Source organism: Magallana gigas, chromosome 3, assembly GCF_963853765.1.
Source record: "Magallana gigas chromosome 3, xbMagGiga1.1, whole genome shotgun sequence".
NCBI classification, from domain to species: domain Eukaryota; kingdom Metazoa; phylum Mollusca; class Bivalvia; order Ostreida; family Ostreidae; genus Magallana; species Magallana gigas.
The window spans coordinates 45,311,725-45,326,121 of record NC_088855.1 but is presented as its reverse complement, the minus strand read 5'-3'; the positions used below and the strand labels follow the sequence as shown (position 1 = coordinate 45,326,121).

Genomic DNA, 14,397 nt, shown 5'->3' with positions numbered 1-14,397 from the left:
CAATGAGCAAAAATAAATGCAGAATCAAAACTATTAACATACCAGCTGCATTAATTGTGGGTGAATCATAATCTAAGCACAAGAGCCACTAAATTTTGAACGAATGTCAATTTAAGATATTCTGTTAAAGCATTAGTCCAAATTTTCTTAACATATTAATTAACTCTGAATCCCATTTGTGGCCAAACATAGGCACATGTGGTCATCATACGAACAAATCTATACTTCTATAGATTTTTTAAAAAAATATTCTGTTAGATTTGACTGAAATGCTTAGATCATGATTTGACCCAGATTTTTTCCCAACTTCTAACCATAAACTTCACTGAAATGGCCCTTTCACTGGTTTGGAAAATACATGTAAATCATAACAATATCAGAATGTTGCCATTCAAACACTGTAAAATCATTAATATTTGCGGTGGTTGTGTTTTAGGACCCCTCTCACCCAAGATTTATACCATCAAATCAATACCTATGAAACAACGTATTAATTCATAAGACAAATTACAAGTCGATCCACAAAAAGAGTTTTTTTTATAAATCTTTCGAAAAAATTGAAAATTTCAGAGAAAATGTGAAAAAGATCACAGACAGACAAACGTACAGACAGGTTCTGGACACTGTTTACAGAATAGCTCACTGAAAGTTTTTGGCTCAAGTGAGCTAAAATTTCACTTCTGCTAATTAATGGAAACTCAAAAGAAATAGGATTCATCTGAACATAACATACTGATAATTAACAAAAATTACATTAATGAAGATACTTTATTAACTTCTTTAAAGTGCAAAAATTCTGTATCACTCATTATAGATTACAGCTTTACTAATTAATTTAATACATTAAATAGATTTCATGTAAATGAAACATTTATCATATATCTCAGCAAGAGAAACAGACATAAACAGCAATCGTAATTAATAAATAGAGGTTATATATATTGTGTGATTTTATATTTGCTTTATCCAACGAGTTGAAATGGTTATATATTCGCGTGGCTTATCGAGCGAATATAACCATTTCAACGAGTTGGATAAAGCAAATATAAAATCACACAATATAGATGTTCTATTTATCTCATACAATTTGATTTATATTATGAGGCTTTTGAGACAGTCCCTTATATGACCTGAATTGACTTTTTTCAAATACATATATTTACATCCACCAAGTATTATTCCCTCTATTTCTTACGGAAACTTATAGTTAATTCATAGCTCTATAGAAACAGCCAGACTGAAATCTACACGCCCCGTTTATTGATTGGTCGAAATCTACAGTGGCTGAAACTGACAAGAAAATGACAGGACAGATATTGACACGCCCTGTTTATCGATTGGTCGAGACCTACAACTACCTAGGAAAAATCACCGACTGCACGAAATAATCATGACGACATCAGACTCAAAGTCTCACAGAAGACGATTTGGCTGTTTCTTTTAGTTAACGTACTTACATACATTAACAGTAATTTAGTGAATTTTATTTACTTTTCACAATCAATTTATCAATTGGCTAAAAGAGAGATGTTAATATAAATCAAAGTACTGAAGAACTAACGGGAGTTGATTTTGTCAATGTTTATTTATTTTAAAATCAATGATGTGTTATTTTGCATGACTAGTACATGTAGTTTCTAATTTTTATTTGAATAACTCACATTTTTATAATATGAATTTTTGGACTTTTTCAACAAGAATGTCGAGAAACCCCCATATGAATCATGTTAAATAATATTAAAAGATAAAATTAATTCAATCAAACTATGTAACAGTAATAGAAATATTTCTCGAAAATTGTATGGATCCAAGCAATATTGAACTCTAGTCTCGTTCAACCAAACGCTCGGCTGACACCGTAAATCTCCGACAAGCAAGAGAGACTCTCGATCTGCTTGTCGGAGATTTACGGAGACAGCCGAGCGTCGAGTTGAACGAGACTGTATTGAACTCTGGCGTAGGAATACATACGACTACAAAAAATATCTAAATTGTTCGTACCATTTAAAATCTGACTATTTTCAAGGTATTTATAAATAAGTTTCCCTGAAAAACAATGCTTTAGCATACATTACATCGAATTTATCAATTATTTTCAAGAACTAAGTCTTGTCAGCGATTATTTGTGCTGAGGTCCAAACACTGTTTCACTTTCGGTTTGTCTGAGTAACTGCATAGGAGAGTTGATTAAAATAAATTCCCAACAATAAAATGCTTTCTTTGATGATTCATTCGGGTAATGAAGATAGCAATCATTGCAGAAAAAATTTACAGAACCCGCTAACGCAGGTTATGTATTTTTTCTGCAATGTCGCTACCTTCATATCCCGAATGAATCACCAAAGAAAGCATTTTATTGTTTAAGTATTAAAAATGATGATGCAACGTTAAGTTATGCAGTTATTGTGACCTTGCGCGATACAATTTAGCACGTCATTTTTGAGATAAATCTAACTGTTTTGATGTAAAGTTTCACTAAAATAAACCTTGAAATAATTTTTTAGCTCTCAATAATTTTTCTTAGAGCTTATTTACTTGATTAAATGGAAAAACTGATCAGAAGACTTGAATAACCTAGTTTGTTGACATACACAAACTTAAGTTGGGAATGCTTGTTAGTTTGAATTGACTCAAACGAGGAACAGTTATTGATGTTTTATAAAACAAACACTAGCCTAATGATTCAAAATTGAATAAGGATGCTTACTGGTGGTGGAATAAAAGTCTTATAAATCATTATTTCAGTAAGTTCTTGTATATGAACACAACCTTCATTGCATCGTCAGGATGAACTCCTTGATAGTTAACGTAATTTGCAGTTTTATAAACTACACAAAGCAAATTGAAAGTTGGAAGGGAGTTAACTTATTAAAAAAGTCTTAACAAACAAGAAAAAAGGGTCTTTTAGTTACGATTATGTATAACTTTGCAAAAAAACCCTCCCCCGGTTCCGACGCCTGTACTCGTAGTTATGTGTTTGACATTTGACAAATTCCATTTAATATCAATTTTTGTAGTATATATAGTTATGTTGAAAGTACTAGAAAATCTTCGAAAATAGGTCACTGAAATGTTGAAGCGAGGGGGTGTGTCAAAAATAGTTTGGACTTGAAGTTTTTGATAAAGCATCAGCCTTTGATATAACAAAGGTTTATCACACAGGTAATATGCACCACACCTATGAGATAAACCAAGATACCTTTCATTTTATGTCTAATACCTGATGAAACATGTGTTGTTTTATGCAATTATGTAACTGGTTTTAGTCAGAGTAAAGCCACTGCAATTCACTATCAACATAGAATGTATGTGTATGACTCTACATTTTTCGATTTTTTTTTTTTTAGAATCATGCATCTTACTTAAAAATATATTTTTGAAATGAACATAGAGGAATGATCAATAAAACATTGTACTTAATCCATTCATAATAAATCTAAACAAACTGTGAATTCAAATGAGTTCTTGTCTGCAGCCAAATACATAATTCAAAATGTCTAGCACATATTCTGGTCAAAATATCAACTAATATCATTATGTAATAAACAACCATGTTTTGGAAAGTTTCATGAGTCACCAGTACTTGATGGCTTGTTTTCTTATTTACATTGTATAAATATTGCATCTAATTTTGTTAAACTTTACCTTAGTCATTTTTTATCATAGTGGTAAAAAAAAATTGTAATCGAATATCATTTTTTGTTGAATGAATATATATTGAATGAATATAACCTGGGGCATTTTAAGCTTTTCAAAAACTTTTTTTTGGTCAAGAACAGGACATGTTGTATCCCAGAATGTGGGTTAAACAATCAAATTCCTTAATTAATGACTGTAAATTGTAATTAATACCAGTTGTAAAGCTTGTGTGCTTTATTATATGTGACCAAATTAGAATATCACTACTCTGTTAAAAATGATTTGAAAAATTTGAAAAAAAAGACATTCAGACTCCACTGATCAAGCCAACTTATAATGAAAAAAAAAACTAGTGTCCAGTTGTTGCAAGACCACTATTGATTAATTTAAAGTTATCCAGTTAGTGTCAGACGGCTATTGATTACCTTATAGTTATCCAGTTGTTGCCAGACAGTCACTGATTACCTTAGAGTTATCCAGTTTGTTGCAACATAGCCATAAATTACCTAAGAGTTATTCATTTGGTGTCAGGCCATTGATTACCTTAGAATTATCAGCAGTTTTCAGATGGCCATTGATTACCTTAGAGTTATCCAGTTGCAGTCAGATGGTCATTGATTACCTAACAGGTGCCCTGTTGTTATCAGGCAGTCACCACTGATTACCTTAGTGTTATCCTGTTGCATTTGATGGACTTGTTTGCAATGGCATGGTACAAATACATTCTGAACAAACTTCTTTAATGTCCTGTAGTCTATCGTATTGGCAAATGTATGCCTCTTTAATTCAGCCAAGTCTTGACCCTATAGTAGTTAAAAGAAAAAGATCATGTTTTTAAGAAAAGAATATACTTCACTACAGATATCACTAAAAATTAACTAATTTTTGAATGCCTCACTTGCAAAGCTTCTGCAGGTGCCCACTACTAAAAATATAGGGTTTTCAGGTATTTAGTTATAAATATAATAGATAAAATTCCATGAAAATAATCATATTTTATAGAATTGGTAAGAAAGTATGCATAGAGCAAATCAATAATTTACCTTGCATAAAAAAAAGATTTAAATGCATAACAGTTTGAAATTCAAAAACATTAAATGCAAATTCCAAAAAAAAAATCAATAGTTCTTTGATCAGATGCACATTATTGACAAGATGAGAACAAACCATGAAAATTCCAGGAAAACAATGGTACAAAATAACATTGAGAAATTTATTGTGAAGTCACCTAGCAAAGAACACAGGCATTATCAGTTTTTGTGATTCATTCTACAGTTCAGAAGGAATTATCTATTGGAGTACTCAGTATGCTTCAATAAAGTGTCCCATAAATATTATTTCTCTTTTTCTATTGTATTGTGCTGGACTATGCTAAAACCCTTATTTTTTTATTCAACAGTATAATAAGAAGTCTTCAAAGAAGCCATCATGATGAAAAATTAAAATCATTATTAAAAGAAATATTATTTTTTATATACCAAGTACATATGCATAAAATGATAAAAGGATCAAAATGGATCAGCATTTCTCACAAAATTTCTGTTAATAATAAAAAAAATCTTGAAGCCATACTAATATTATGAACTGATGAAGTGTGCTAGAAAACTTTAAATGTTCTGCATTTAAGCATCCTGACACAAGGTGTATAGACATTGGACTGTCCTTAACACATTACAATTTGTGCACCAAAAGGGGAGGGTATTTAAGGTGTATTCAATATTTTTTGTTCACAATTTATGTACATTGAAAAAACTACCCAATTTTTATTCTTAACGCATTGCACTGTTTAATATGATTTAAAATGCTGTTGCTATATAGCTGCCACATTATATATAAGATATTTACAAAGTATTGACAATATCATGATAAACAAGAGGCCCATGGGCCACATCGCTCACCTGAGGAACAATAGGTATGATAAAATCAGCTTAATGGATGTCATAATACAAACTATCTGGACAATGTACAATACATGTAGATCCTGTATAAATAAAATCCATTTTTCCCCTTGGATATTCTTATGTTTATAATCATAAGTCCCTTTTCTAACAGGATGATTTTATAGTCATATCACAGTATGAGTATTGCAGTTCTCAAAAAGATTCTTAATCATTGTTTATATATGGGATATAAAGCTACATCAAACTCTGAACCTTCTTGTGAGGCCAAAGAATTGTCCTGGAGCCAAAGTCTTAACAATTATAAAGAATCATCTGGCTGATTAGTTTCTGAGAAGATCTTTAAAGATTTACTCTATATATTCCTATGTAAAACTTTAACACCCCCCCCCCCCCAATGTGGTCCCACCCTACCCCCAGGGATCATGATTTTCACAACTTTGAATCTACACTACCTGAGGATACTTCCACACAAGTTTCAGCTTTCCTGGCTGATTAGTTTCTGAGAAGAAGATTTTTAAATATTTACTCTATATATACCTATGTAAAACTTCGACCCCCCCATTGTGCCCCACCCTACCCCCAGGTATCATGATTTTTACACTAACTGAGGATGCTTACTCACAAGTTTCACCTTTCCTGGCTGATTAGTTTCTGAGAAGAAGATTTTTAAAGATTTACTCTATATATTCCTATGTAAAACTTCGACCCTCCATTGTGCCCCACCCTACCCCCAGGGGGTCATGATTTTCACAACTTTGAATCTACACTTTACGAAGATGCTTCCACACAAGTTTCAGCTTTCCTAGCTGATTAGTTTCTGGAAAGAAGATTTTTAAAGATTTTCTTTATATATTCCTGTGTAAAACTTCGACCCCCCCCCCCCATTGTGGCCCCACCCACCCCCAGGGATCATGATTTTCACAACTTTGAATCTACACTTCTTGAGGATGCTTCCACACAAGTTTCAGCTTTCTTGGCTGATTAGTTTCTGAGAAGAAGATTTTTAAAGATTAACTCTATATATTCCTATGTAAAACTTTGACCCCCATTGTGGGCCCACCCTACCCCCAGGGGGTCATGATTTTCACAACTTTGAATCTACACTCCCTGAGGATGCTTCCACACAAGTCTCAGCTTTCCTGGCTGATTAGTTTCTGAGAAGAAGATTTTTAAAGATTTTCTCTATATATTACTATGTAAAACTTCGAGCCCCCATTGTGGCCCCACCCTACCCCTGGGGGTCATGAATTTCACAACTTTGAATCTACACTACCTGAGGATGCTTCCACACAAGTTTCAAATTTCCTGGCTTTATGGTTCTTGAGAAGAAGATTTTTGAAAATTTCTCGAAATTTTTCATTAATTTCTAATTATCTCCCCTTGAAAACGGGTGTGACCCTTAATTTTCACAACTTTGAATCCCCTTTGCCTAAGGATGATTTGTGCCAAGTTTGGTTGAAATTGGCCCAGTAGTTCTTGAGAAGATGTTGAAAATGTGAAAAGTTTACGGACAGACGGACAGACAGACGACAGATAAAATGTGATCAGAATAGCTCACTTGAGCTTTCAGCTCAGGTGAGCTAAAAATGAAAATTTATTCTTTAATGTAAACATATTTCAAATATAGCACTGCTCAAGAACTGAAATATTGCTGCAACTTATATGAAAACAGGCTCTTCTAGGAAAACAGTCCTTTTTTCTAAACATGGACTAAATTGAGCAGTAGACTGATTTAGAATAAATTATTAGACCTTTAACTTTTATTTGCACATACTTATTCCTTACAAGTTTTAAAACTAATGACAAAATTGTCATTATCTATATTGTCTAAATTTTGACAACAATACAAAAGCTACAAGCAACACTAAGAATTGATTCACATCTGGCTACAATATGAACAGAATATTTCTGATTCATACCAATATTAAAGCATCAATATTTGCATGTCATCAACATCTAGAGTATCATTGATTTCAGAATGAATGTTTCCCATCATTCAAGCCCACTCTCAGACATTTAGAACACGAGACAATCTAAAAGACAGTTTGGCATCTTCAACATTGACCATTCTCATAGTTCATATAGCAATAGGACCATCTCATTCACAGTTAAGAGCAAACAAATTATCTCATTGTCTTAATGTGTCTACAAATTCACGGTCCAGACATCGTAATGGTCCTTTAACACAGTCGTGTGAACAATATTGACATACTATGACACTCAATGATAGAAAATTCATATGGCTCAATAATTTTCCAACTATTGGGATGATTAAGAGAGGTGTTGGGGCTAACTGCTATTTTGTCCATGCTAGTGGAACAGACATTTTAACATAGTTGTCATCCTGTCTTTTATTGTTCTCACTTTCGCTAGAGGTCATCTTTATGGTGACAACCTGAGCAAACTTTTGGGTAACTAATAAGCTTTCTCTACAAGACAAAGCAAGTCCTTACTCTCTTATAGTGAATATATACACATGCAAGTGTATATCTCTAAAACAGGAGTGAAAACAGGATTAAAAAGGGTGCAAGTTTTGCACATTTTGAGATATATATATACTGGTTAATACAATGAAAGGTTTTTAAATCTGAAAGTTGTCCATTAATGTTTAATCAATTCAAAGGAGAGGGTTTTTTATGCCTTTGTAAATTTTTAATGAAATATGCAAGGAATTTTTAAATGTATAAAATTGCATGATTCATTCAGTGATTTTGCTAAATTAGATAAAATAATTGAAAAAGGTGCACTGCATAAAGATTGAAGAAAATCAGATATAAATAATGTAAATGTACATGTATCATTTGAATTAATCAGATGCATGTCAGTATTCAGATATAAACAACCTTTTATATCATAAAAAAAAACCTCGTAAAGAAAAGGCATGCGTGTCAAAATAAAGATTTTAAAATTTTGAGAAAAAGTTGACATAACATTCAGTTGACCCTACTTTGCATTGTTTGTTATGAATTACTGACAAATGAATTACATTTTATATACTTGCACAATTTTGACAGATAAGGGTTAATATAAAAATCATTGTTTTATTTCTGCAACAATATAAATGAGACGTTAAAGTATTTCCATTAAAAAATATATATTCACTACAAATAATGGGGATTTTTCTTGTTTGCATGATTGCAAAGATAATTTAAAGTTTCTGCTTTCTGAAAATATTCAAAGTTATCATTTGCTGATATTTAAATAGTTTGTATAAAGTAAAAATCAACAAGGAAATTTCTAGTTAGCATAGTTATAACTAAAAGACCATTATAACTTAGAGGTAACAAGACAACATTGAGATGGTGACCATCTCAAGGGGCCCCACTTAAATAATGGACAATGGGATGAAAATAATTTCAAAGGATTTTGCTTTGACCTTGACCTAAAACAAATATTCCAGCTGGCACAGAACTTCTAATTCAATCTTATTACCCCTTACATACAGGCTTTTTGTTCAATCTGAGCAAGATTAAGCAAATGAAAAATAATCTAGCCTTAAAAGGTTTATATATAGGATCTATAAAGGGATCCTCTATTACCTTCACATTGACATTGTTCAAGATCACTGGACCCAATTAACCAAAAAGCTCTGTTTAAATAAAGTATTTGTCAAAAGGACTATAAAGTGGAGAGCATATATATGCTCTATAAAAAAAGATTTTTTTAATTGATATGACCTTGACACTTGGATCTAAAAACATCATTCAAGGTTCCTAAATACTCTTTGATTAAAGACACCATGTATAGTATAAGCCAGATTGGAGCAAAGGAAGAGAAGATGAAGCTCCAAACAAGGATTTTTCATTTTATTCTGCTAGGACCTTCACATTTGACCTTGAAAGTTGGTTCAAGATCACAACACACCCCTTACTCAAAAGCAGTTTATGTGAGGTATGAGCCATGCACTGAAAAAAGATATGACCTTGACCATTGACCTACAAACTTCATTCAAGGTTATTGATACCCTCTAACCATAGATACTCTGTGGGTGAAGTATGAGCTAGATTGGGCCAAGAGGAGAAAGGATATGCTCCGGATATGTGATCTCGGATGGACAGACAGAAGGACAGTCAGAAAGACAGATGGCATGGATGCACTGATTACTATAGGGCATCCGCAGAGCAGGGCCCTAATAATGACCACTACTACATTAAATTCTGCAAATATACTCATATCTAAATGGTATTCTTTGATTTTTTTTCCACAATACCCGTTTTTGTAAATTCTTGTACCAATTTGTGGCACAGTTTACACTTCACTGCTATTTTTTTTTTTTAAATCACTTGGTATTTGCATAGGGTGCAAGGTTTGAGTTACTTATCATGAAAAATCCATTTGTGCTACGTCATGACCCTTAAATATCTAATTAAAAGCAATATTTCTATGATAAGACAAACAAAAGGATCACAGGCCATCTGGATTATAAAATGATAAGGCCAGCATTTTTTTATTTTTAGGTTTACGAACCACAAAATGATAAAGTTCCGTAGGAGGAGGAAATAAAAAAAAAAAAAAAAATCTCTTTTGACCTACAATTTTTTTACTTTTAGGTTTACGAACCACAAAATTGTAAAGTTCTGTAGGAGAAAAAAAACCTTTTATGACATCATCTTTATTCTAATATTAATATAATGAATGACAACTTCATGATAGTGGTGTGTAACTGCATCAAGTGTAGCATGTGAAAAGTATGTCATCTGTGTAACATATCTCTGAAATAGTACAATAGAATATTAGACATACAGCTTTGATATTACATGTACATATAGCAATGTCAGGGGTGTGCAATTACAAAATTTGGCCACAAAGTTACTAGCCCAAGATTCAAAGTTACCAGTCAAACTATTGTCAGACATGTCAACATTTCATTTTAAAAAAAACAGCCTAAATTTTATGTACATAAAGTAATAATGTTTTCTCCTGTATGATACTAGTATATAATTATTAATATACAAAATATTTATTACTTTCATGTTTTCTGCAGTTAAAAAATATTCAACTTCATTGATCTCTCACATTTTTTTTTTTACAAAATTGGTTTGGGTGTTTATATGTGAGAAAACTCAAACATAACATTGTGAATGTGAACAGACTCTATAAAATCACTGCAACTATATGTGTGCATGTATTTTATCCTGTTGAATTTCCATGTACAAAGTACAACTATGCAATTAATTATGTAATGGTAAATTTTAATTGAAAATAACGGAAAATGCACAAACAATAATATGATTTTTTTTAATTCACTAGGCAGGTCACTTTAAAATGTGTTCATGAGAATAGTTACTGCAGAATATCTCTAATACATCTCTCTCTCTCTCTCTCTCTCTCTCTCTGTAAATTTTTTTTTTAAAAAGCCAATGAATACATATGCCAATTCAAAACAAAAAGAAAGGGAATCATTTTACAGTGATGTACTTGAAAACAGCTGCACATGTAACTATCGAAGCCATGTTCAGTGAGGTGTGACTATCTCGTCTAGCCACTGGTCAACACTGTCGGTAAAACTTCAAAGTATGAAACTTAAAGCAGAGTGTTTGTAGAAGCTTCTCTGAAGAATGTAGCACGAGAAAAAGATGCTATCATGACACAAAAAGAGCAGATTTTATGCCTCTGTGATAACAATGACGATACACTTTTCCTACTAGAAAAAATTTGCTGTCGGGGAGAAAAAAAAAGATCTTTTTTGTAATTTTATTTTTTTTCTAAAAACTCAGAAAACCGAGCGGCGGGTTTGTAAACCTAAAAATAAAAAAATGCTGGCCTAAACTTAATTTTCCAGTTTACTTTGCATCCATGCTAATTTCAGATATCATGGCCATCATTTTCTACAAAAGGCCCCTTAACATCTTGTCACAGACTTCTCTAACCCAATGGTCATTAAATAAGGAAAATCACTTTTTCAGTACATCTCTAAATGAACTTCAAACCAATGTGGAGCCCCTTCCAAACTCGAGCTATATATATAATTACATGAAAAAGACATCATGATGTGCAAACCCATGATATACTAAATATCATTATTTTTTTTCACGATTTTCATATATCACATGAAAAGATGAACTTTTGAAAAATTCCGATGTTCAAAAGGAAATAAATCAAATTAAAAAGAGAAAAATATAATTAAGCATTGTGCCAACACAAAAATATTGAGTTTTTTTTGGAAATGTAAATAATGCAGAATGGCATATACATGTATCATGAACAAACAGCTCTCATTGAAACCTGATGTCTTCAGGTACTATAAATTTATTGAAATGCACAATCTATAAATGTATGTTTCTTACTACAGACATAGAATAACTTCAACTTCAAATTCTTTTCTCAGTGAGTCAGTCCAATTGTAACTATTTTTAGATGGCAATCTCAATCACGTACATGACACTCAAATCAATGTCCAAAACAACTCAGCTTGCTTACATGTGTAATTCTGCATGAGTTTTAACGACTTGTCAACTGATAGGTGATGACTTGTAATACACAAAACCTTCCATATAATGAAATTTCTTCTTCTTTCCATTGTTATAATAAAAAAGTCAAACATCTTTTTTTAGTCACCGTGTCACTTTAAAGTTTCATTAAATTCACAAATTACAATCTTCATGGTTTTCAGAAAAAAATATTTGAAATCTGTTTCTGTTTAGTTCTAGGGTGAATATGGGACCTTGTCGTGAACTATGGGGTCATTATTTAAACAATTTTAAATCTACTATGCATTTAAGAAGTTTAGTAAGAGTAAAATTTGATACTGCAAGAAATTCTCTCCAGAGGATGTTTTTAAAACACCACAGCATTTTTTCATTCTGTCTTAATTATCATCTCCTTTTTAAAGTAGACTCCGCCCCTTAATTCGCTTGAACCAACTTAAAAGCTCATGTAACAATTCTTTGTTCCTAGTTTTGGTATAAAATTAGACAAGTGGTTTTGCAGGAGATTACAAAAAGATGAACACCAGATAAATAGTGATCAGAAAATATCACTTCAGCTCTCAGTTTCATTGAGCTTAATGGCAACATCTCCATGTGCACTATTGATATTTAAGTTGATTACTCAACTACAACCATTACTCCTCTACTGCACTTGGATTTAACACTCCCAGATAAGACAGAGTCAAAGCCCTATACATGTAATAGCAAACCTTAATTAAATCAGGACTGTTTTTGGCATCTTTGACTGTTTATTTCTTTACTTAATACTTAATAAAATTCTGAGAAGACAATTCGACAAAGATTTAACATTTCTATGGCAACAAAAATAAGACATGGAGTTAAAATAAAGCAAACAGAAATATAAGAAGTCTGATATTTTTTCCAGCATCTCAACTGGCCTTTTTATCTTCAGCTAAACTGGGATTTCTTTACTTTAGTCTAAGGTAATATATTCTTCATTATTTAATCTGTTTATAACCTTGAAACAATGGGGAAAATGTATATTTAAAAAATCTTATGCTAAAAGAAACAATTTGTTTATCTTCAAAGACAAGGGAACTGGCACATGGATGTTCAATAACTATTGAGTAATAATGTAGTGCTCAACTGATAAATTTGTGATAATCATATCCAAACTTAATGAAAAAAGATGTGTAGCTTGTAATATGTCATTGGAAAGACAACCTCAGTAGATCCTTTACAAGAACAAATATCAGAGTTCAAATTGGTAAAAATCGTCACGAAGTCCTATATGTAAAAATTGGACCCCAATATGACCCTACCCTACCTGCGAGGATGATATGAACAAACTTGAATCTTCCAGAGGCTGCTTCCACACTTTTCATCTTTTCTGACAAAATGGTTTTAGACAAAAGATTTTGGAAAAATACCAACAAATTTTTAATAATTCAAATTATCTCCCTTTTTAAGAGGGCTTGCAGGCCCTTCATTTGAACAAACTTAAATCCCCTTCACCCAATAATGCTTTGTGTCAAATTTGTTGAAATTCACCTAGTGGTTTTGGAGAAATAGATGAAATTTATTTGAAAAATTTACAACAACAAAAACAACAGATAAATTTTGATCAGAAAAGCTCATATGATCCTTCAGCTCAGGCAAGCAAAAAAAAAAAAAAAACATTTACCAGTATGTGCCAAGAACCAAATAAGGAATACTAAACATGCTGAAACCCTATAGCTTTTATGTCTGTTCTGGTTATTTAAGATTTATTGTTCATATTTTTATTATTCATATTTTTATTTTACCATTAATTTGGTAAATCTAAGCACTGCCTACAGAGCAAGCCATTTTGGAAAAATGGATAACAACAAACTTGGTATCATAAATGAAAAAAGCACTCGGGCTTCAGTATATATTTACATATGTGACTGTTTATTTCAGTTGTACAAAACACTTGTTTTATAACTTTGATTAACATGCATTGTACATTAGGTATTACTCCACCATTCATAATTCTATATGTTTTATTATAAGTTGCTTTTAGCCATTGCCAAAAAGGTTAAACTATTGAAAACCTATTAAGTATAGGGATTTTTCACTGCCAGAGTAGAGCCAAATTTTGGCCTCTTTCCCAATGCAAAACATGTACTTTCCCTTTTTTCCAAAATTTTCCTTAATTTCCCCCAAAAAACTACATTTATGATAAATTTTCGTAAATTAAATTCCAAATTCCAGGGGCCTGGGTCACATCCCCAAAATAGTGTGCAAAATCTCTGATATAGGTTTCTCTCCAATGAAGTAAAATAAAGAAATACATCCTAATTCTTATTTACAAAGAAAAGGCACAAAATTTTCCTTGGTAAGAAATTAGCAATGTAAATGATTGAAGACTTTGAGTCCTATGTAGCACACAGGTATAAAATGTACAGAGACAGTCATTACATTAACCTTCACGACAATGCACAGGG

The 14,397-nt window shown here is 31.9% G+C and overlaps 1 protein-coding gene across 1 annotated transcript in view; it reads right to left on the bottom strand.

Annotated features, from left to right (window-relative positions):
• Nucleotides 1-14,397, bottom strand: part of LOC105327842 (ATP-dependent DNA helicase Q4) — a 107,185-nt gene that overhangs the window by 31,626 nt on the left and 61,162 nt on the right. Inside the window, exon 16 of the mRNA XM_011428488.4 lies at nt 4,305-4,442. Within this exon, the coding sequence (XP_011426790.3) occupies nt 4,305-4,442 (138 nt within the window). The remainder of the gene's footprint in view (nt 1-4,304; nt 4,443-14,397) is intronic.